Raw genomic sequence first — 7,481 nt, forward strand, 5'->3', positions numbered from 1 at the left:
ACTGGAGTGGAGTGCCATTTCCTACTCCAGAGGATCTTCCTGACCCAGGGATCGAACTCGCCTCTCTTGTGTTGTCTATGTTTGTGGATGGATTCTTTACCACTGGTGCCACCTGGGAAGCCCCCATAGATTATGTATGGATATGGGTTATTATTTCTGACAAATGTACCATTCTTGTGTAATGTGTTTATGATAAGGGAAGCCTGGTGTGGGGCATATGAGAATGCTATCTTCACACCTTTCCTGAAAAGCTGAAAACATTCTAAAATAAAGATTTATTTTTTAAAAATAGCTCAATCTGTTTGTTCTGAAAACTTAATTAAAACCAATTTCTACTCTCCCTAGAAACTCTGGTTTCTTATCAGGCTCACAGAGTCAGTCCTTTTCTCTCAATCCCTCCTCTACAGGCACAGGTGAGAAGGGGGTTTGCTTAGGAAGGAAGGACTACAACTCCCAGAGTGCCCCTGTGCGGTTGTCAGGGGCAACCAAGGAATGCAGACTAACAGACCTGCCGCTGGAGTCAGGACTATCCACCGATTGACAACCAGCCAGCCATGGGCCAGGATTATTACTCTGTGCTCCAGATCACTCGCAATTCAGAAGATGCTCAGATCAAGAATGCGTAAGTTGGGGCAGGAGCAAAGCTTTTGGGTTGTGCTGGAACGGGCCCCACCCTCATCTCTTCCAAACTGAACTTTCCTGCACAGTTTAGGGCAGGCAAGGTAAACCATGTTCGTTCTCTTACTTCTTGCACACCCACATCCTGGCTTTGGGTTGGGTCAGGGTTCCCAATTCATCATCCCTTACCCTCTATGCCCTGTCTGCTCTCCTGGGTACCGTGGTCTTCCTATCAATTAAATGAGAACAAAGGAGACTTTACCCTTAATATTGTAGAGACCCACATGATTGCGAACAGGAGAGTGACCTGGCCAGATAGATGTATTACAAATTTTATTCGACTGTCACATGGTAGATGGGTATTGAATAAATCCCATCTCTGAATAGTTACATCAAGTCTTGGGGACTTTGTGATATTTCTAAGAAATCTGGGGCAGGAATCAGAACATTTTTCTGAAAAAATGTTTTTTGGTAAATATTATGTGGGTTCAGTGTGGTCTCAGCAGCTGGAGATACAACTGAATCAGATGTGCAGCTTAATTTTGTTGATGAATACAGATGTTGAATAAGTCACAGTAAGCTTGATGAATGTTACAAAAGGGGACATACAGGGCATGTGGAAGCTATATTGGAAAGAGAGAGACCCCTTCAGTGGCTGTCACAATAATCAAGGCAAAAAGATGAGGCTTGAAGCAGGGCAGTGAGCTGGAGAGAGAAGAGAGAATGGACTTAGTTATTAATTGGAACATCGTAGGGTAAAGAAAAAGGGAGGAATCTAGGATAATTTAACGGACTAGTGACAATAGCTACACTCCACTGAATTGTGGAGATGCTGTTCTGAGAACCTTCTATCATTTCATTTAATCCTCACAACAGCCTGAGTGGTAGGTACCATTATTATCCCAGGACCATGTGCCTAGTAACCGGCAGAGCCAGTATTCAGACACTTTGCCTAATATTGTTGCCTATCATTGTTGCCTACCATGGATCACCTCCAGTAAGGGATCTCAGTGAGCTAACTGGAGAGAGTCTACAGTGTGGTTGAGAAATAAGACACAAACTCATGAATCAATTAGAGAACAATTCAGGATAGTCTGTGATGTCATCCACTGTTCATAACATTTGGTTGGCCATTGAGACCTGCAGAGGACCAGCCCCGGCTGATCCAGGGTATTCGAAGGAGAGACGGCGTAGGCGAAGATCAGGAAACAATTGCTTAATTAAATGTTAATTAAGGATATAAAGAGTAATAGAATGAGGATAGCTCAGTAAAATTCAGTGAAGAAAAGAGGCTGAAATAAGGATAGCTCAGTGAGGAAATTCAGTGGAGAAAAGAGGCTGAATAATTCAGCCAGAAGGTAAGAGAAAGAACGACATGGTGAGACCAAGTTTCGGTGAACAAGGCCCGCACTTTATTTTCCAAAGTAGTTTTTATACCTTAAGTTATGCATAGAGGATAATGGGGGAAGGGGTAGAGTCATGCAGTAAGCCAGGCTTTCTTCCTGCAAACTTACAATATGCAAAAGTTTAGGTGATTTGCATCATCTTCTGGCCTGGAGGCCTTTTTCTCTAAAGGTGATTATTCTAAAGTCAGGCGCCAGCCTCCAAAAAGCATTAGATAAAGTTGCATTCCTACAGAGCAAAGGTGTGGTGGGCTATAACAAGAAAAAGAATTAACTCAAGGGTCCCAGGTTACAAACATTAAAGCTACTATTTACACCAATTATATTAATCAATACACTGCCAGGGACACAGCAGGTAAGGGATATGGAAACTTAGCAGCAAACATTGGCCCAACAAGTGAAAATCCCTTCACCAATACAATTTCTAATCAATCTTTTAACTACTCAAAAGAATCTGTGTTTACACAGTTTAGAACATCTCCTGCCTCTCACAGTTGGGAGGCTCTGAACAATCACATGTGGCCGGAAAAACCTATTCAGGCAGGCTAGAGGATTTCCAAAGGAGTTTGTAGGTTAAACACTGTCACACCCAGGAATTATTAACTGGAGCTGTAAGCTAACTTTTTTCAGAGAGGTAGTGGGGGACAGCCCCCCGTAAAGTCAGAGGTGTAGGTGAAAGCACAAAGCAGAAAGTAGGCAGACTCTGGTTTTGGGGGTATATGCTCGAGAATTTCCAGGGGGACTCCTGAAGCTCGATCCCGCCTTTGCGTGTGCCGAGCCTCCTTCCTCATGACCTTTGTCATGGGCGGAGTTCCTCACTGGATAGAATTAGCAGTGATAGAATTCCAGTTGAGCTATTCCAGATCCTGAAAGATGATGCTGTGGAAAGTGCTGCACTCAATATGCAATATGCACTATGCACTCAATATGCAATATGCCGGCTCCCGGCAGAGACCTGTCTAGGGAAATGTCACAAGGAGAAAGGGCAGTTGAAAAGCAGAAAGATGAGCCCAACCTAAGCATTAGAAGCCTTGCTTCCATGGGGAAACAATGGAAACAGTGAGAGACTTTGTTTTGGGGGGCTCCCAAATCACTGCAGATGGTGACTGCAGCCATGAAATTAAAAGATGCTTGTTCCTTGGAAGGAAACCTATGACCAACCTAGGCAGCATATTAAAAAGCAGAGATATTACTTTGCCAACAAAGGTCCGTCTAGTCAAAGGTATGGTTTTTCCAGTAGTCATGTATGGATGTGAGAGTTGGACTATAAAGAAAGCTGAGCGCAGAAGAATTAATGCTTTTGAACTGCGGTGTTGGAGAAGACTCTTGAGAGTCACTTGGACTGCAAGGAGATCCAACCAGTCCATCCTAAAGGAAATCAGTCTTGAATATTCATTGGAAGGACTGATGTTGAAGCTGAAACTCCAATACTTTGGCCACCTGATGGGAAGAACTGACTCATTGGAAAAGACCCTGATGCTGGGAAAGATTGAAGGTGGGAGGAGAAGGGGACAACAGAGTTTGAGATGGTTGGATGGCATCTCTGACTCAATGGACATGAGTTTGAGTAAACTCCAGGAGTTGGAAATGGACAGGGAAACCTGGCGTGCTGCAGTCCATGGAGTCGCAAAGAGTCAGACACTACTGAGTGACTGAATTGAACTGACTGAAGCATTAGAAAGAGCCAGGTCTGAACCTAGGTTCTCTTACCTGCTAGCTGTAGGACCTGGGCAAATTACTTAACCTTTCTGAACCTCAGTCTTCCCATCTCTCAAAGAAAAAAAAAAAAAAGGTTGTTGTGGTACTGAAATAGAATTATATGAGATAATGAGATGAAAATGCAGAGCAGTCATTTGCATCTGAAACCATGTCTTATAAAGAGTGATTAAAAAAACAATTTATGTTCTAAATGATGGTTTTTAACCCTTCTTCCCTGAAACAACTCTTAAAGCATGAATCACTTGTTTGAGACACTCCCTTATGGGAGTACCTAGATTTTGACACACACACCCCCCCAAAAGATTAAACATATAATGAAGAAAAGTACCAAAGTACCAAAGAAAGTTCCTAATCACCCAGCTATTAACTTCTTATTCATTTTAGGCTGCCACTTCTAGGCTGTGACTTCACCTCTTTCTCTCCCACTCAGGAAAGCAGGTGCCACAAGCATCATCTTAAAATCCCTCAAGTTTATATGAAAAACTGAACTCTTCTCAAACCTCATTACTTTTACTCACTGTTAGTTTTACTGCAATTCTCATACTTAACTACAACCTTTGTAAGTGAGAAGGGCTGATTTAGGACTTTCAGGGAGGTTGTGACAATTGCCTTCAAGTCTTTCAAGGTAGATCAGATTCTATCTGTAAGGCCCCATGGCAGAACTATGACCCTTGTGGATGGAGACAGGGTTGCAGAACAGCAGACCCAGCTCAGTAAGAAAAGTGTTATTTAAGAGTCAGAGTGGTCCCACAGCAAAATGGGCTGCCTTGTGGAATGGTGAGTTCATGTCATTCATTTACTCATTGCACTTGGTGAGAGGCACTGAGGACGCAGAACTGGACACAGCAGCTGGAGGGACTCACTCACAGGCTGGTGGGAGAGACAGACCCATCAAACGGCTGGAGCACTGTGTGCTAAATACCAGCATCAAAGGCACTGGCGCTGCTGGAAAGGAAGTCTAATCTAGAATGGAGGCTGCAGTCAGGGAAGGCATCCTTGAAGAGTGGACCCCTGAGTTGAATGTGGAAAGATGAATAAATATTTGCCAGGAGGAGATTAAGGGGGCTGGAGAGGGTTGATCATTCCAGGTAAAAGCAGGAGAGTGTTGAAGGCATGAGCAGTGCAGTGTCCAGAGTATGGAGCCTGGAGAGAAAAACTGCGGAGAGGTTGTGGCAGCAGGGAAGGGGATTGAGTGAGAAGGGCAGAGTGAGAAGGAGGAGTCGAATCTTAGAGACATTTGGGTTTTATACTGAATTCAAAGGGCGGGGATTTCCTTGGTGGCCTAGTGATTAGGATTCAGCACTTTCACTGCCATGGCCTGGGTTTAATCCCTGGTTTGTGCAGTATGGCCAAAAAAAAAAATTTTTTTTTAAGTTTTTACGGGATTTCCCTAGTGGTCCAGTGGCTAAGACTCCACATTCCTAATGCAGGGGGCCCAGGTTTGATCCCTGGTCAGGGAACTAGATCCTACAGGCTGCAACTGAGAGTTTGAAAGCATCATTTAAAAGATCTCAAGTGCCAAAATGAAGATTAAAGATTTCTCATGTCAGTACAACCAGATAAATATTTTAAAAAATTTTTTTGTTGTTTTAAAAAGAGAGAAACTCTGGAGCTGCGTGAGATTTGAATCCTGACTCCTTGAAGAAAAAAAAAAAAAAAGACAAAGGAGGAACCAGTGAAGGGTTCAGGCAGGAGAGTGACTTGGTCAGGGAGCATTTTAAAAGGGCAAGTTAACAAAAAAGAGAGAAAGAAATCAAACTGGTGGCAGCACACAGAATAAACTGGAGTTGGGGCGGGGGAACTGGAAATAGGAAGACATGGTTCTGCAATAGTTGTGGAAATGAAGAGGCAAAAAGAAAACATTATCTAGACCAAAAAGCCAGTGTGAGTTTTCACTGGAACAGGGGTGTAAGGGACAAAGGAAAACTTGGAGCCAAAGATACTCAGCTTTTCCACTTGAGGTTCTGTACAAATGGCAGGCAGCCAACAGCAGAGCCAGCTCTGAGCCTTGGACTGTGCCTCAAGGTATTAATCCTTCTTCTTTAGGTACCGGAAACTTGCCCTTAAGAACCACCCGCTGAGGTCCATTGAGCCAGGTGCAGTGGAGACATTCAGGCAAATAGCAGAGGCCTACGATGTGCTGAGCGACCGTGAGTGGGGCTGAGCGTGAGGGTGGTTCCTCTGTCCGCCTTCTCCTTTAATGTCATTCCTCACTCAGAAGAGTGTCAGGCTTTCTGAGGGGGCCCAATGGAGAGCAAGCATTCCTCTTCCTGGCCCAGAATCTAAACAAAGTAGACACAAGCTAAGGTGGAGGACATGGTGTGGAGAGTCCCCAGATTAGGCTGACCTGCTTCCCGTCTCAGCAGCACGGGACTCAGGGTAGGGGCTCCCCAACACCCCCCAGGCCTCACTTGTCCCCTGCAGGGATGCAAAGTGAGATGCTTGCTGCCCAGGGAAGAAGGCTAAGGCTGAGACAGACATACCCAGTTATTCCCAGAGTACCAAGAAGCCAAATCTCTCTCTCCCTGAGGACAGCATAAGTACCAAGGGACAGAGAGAGGTCTGTGATTAGGAAATCTGTCTCTGCTGTGGCAACCTGAAGCCTGGGGAAAGAGATCCTTGCCTCTGTGGCATGCAGTACCCACGTGGGTTCCCTAGATACTGTCCTGGAGGCTGTGTGGGTTCAGCCTTCTGTGTGCAGAAGAGTGGCCAGAAGATCACTAAAGTTTCCCCAGCCCCAAGTTTTCAGGACTTTGGACTCTTAAGATTTCCAAGCACTAGAATTGGCAGCTCTTGACTTCTCATATCCTACAGTCTCAAGGCGCTAGGACTGTATTTACCCACACTAGACAGTGGCTGTAATGACTGAGTTAAACCAAACCCCAGCATAATAGCCCGACCCTCAGTCTCCTGGTTTCTTCTCCAATCCTCAACCCTCCCCAGCAAGTTTGTTTTTCTCATCTTTCCTCTGGGCTATGGGGCCTTACGTAGGTCCACCCAGGGTGAAATTAAATCCCTAACTTCTAGTGTCTCTCTCCAAAGACTTCCAGACAGCAGGCACTTTAGAAATAAGGCTGTCTTCACCCTGCTTCTTCCTCCCTGCCCCATATCCTCTGGCTTCCCAGCCCTCCAGCTCTCTTAGCCCCCATGCTGGCCCCTTCTCAAGGTGACACATATCCACAGCTGTGAAAAGAGGCATCTATGACAAGTTTGGAGAGGAGGGTCTGAAGGGCGGAATTCCTCTGGAGTTTGGATCGCAGACCCCATGGACAACTGGTTACGTCTTCCATGGCAACCCAGAAAAAGTTTTCCATGAGTTCTTTGGAGGAGATAACCCCTTTAATGGTAAGAGGCCCTGCCTGCCCCTCTGCCTTACTAGGGAAGGATGTAGCTGTAGAAGATGCTTTTCTTTGAGTAGTTTTGTTTACTTTAAGAAATATATATATAGTGTGTGTGCGTGCTCATCCATGCTCAGTCGCTAAGTCGTGTCCAACTGCGACCCTGTGGACTGTCGCCCACCAGGCTTCTTTGTTCATGGGATTTCCCAGGCAAGAATACTGGCGTGGGTTGCTGTTTCCTTCTCCAGGAGATCTTCCTGATCCGAGGATCAAACCCACATCTCCCGTTGTCTCCTACATTGGCAGGTGGATTCTTTATCACTGCTGCTGCTGCTAAGTCGCTTCAGTCGTGTCCGACTCTGTGTGACCCTATAGACAGCAGCCCACCAGGCTCCCCCATCCC

General features: G+C 45.3%; 1 protein-coding gene across 2 annotated transcripts in view; it reads left to right on the forward strand.

Moving 5' to 3' along the window:
• Positions 1-413: 413 nt before the first annotated feature.
• DNAJB13 (DnaJ (Hsp40) homolog, subfamily B, member 13) overlaps positions 414-7,481 on the forward strand; it is a 15,253-nt gene continuing 8,185 nt past the window's right edge. For both annotated transcript variants that reach the window (XM_010848847.1, XM_010848848.1), the window contains exons 1-3: positions 414-622; positions 5,787-5,890; positions 6,924-7,085. In XM_010848847.1, coding sequence (XP_010847149.1) covers positions 555-622; positions 5,787-5,890; positions 6,924-7,085 — 334 coding nt within the window. In that variant the 5' untranslated portion in view covers positions 414-554. The remainder of the gene's footprint in view (positions 623-5,786; positions 5,891-6,923; positions 7,086-7,481) is intronic.

Source organism: Bison bison, unplaced genomic scaffold (assembly GCF_000754665.1).
Source record: "Bison bison bison isolate TAMUID 2011002044 unplaced genomic scaffold, Bison_UMD1.0 scf7180017864276, whole genome shotgun sequence".
NCBI classification, from domain to species: Eukaryota; Metazoa; Chordata; class Mammalia; order Artiodactyla; family Bovidae; genus Bison; species Bison bison.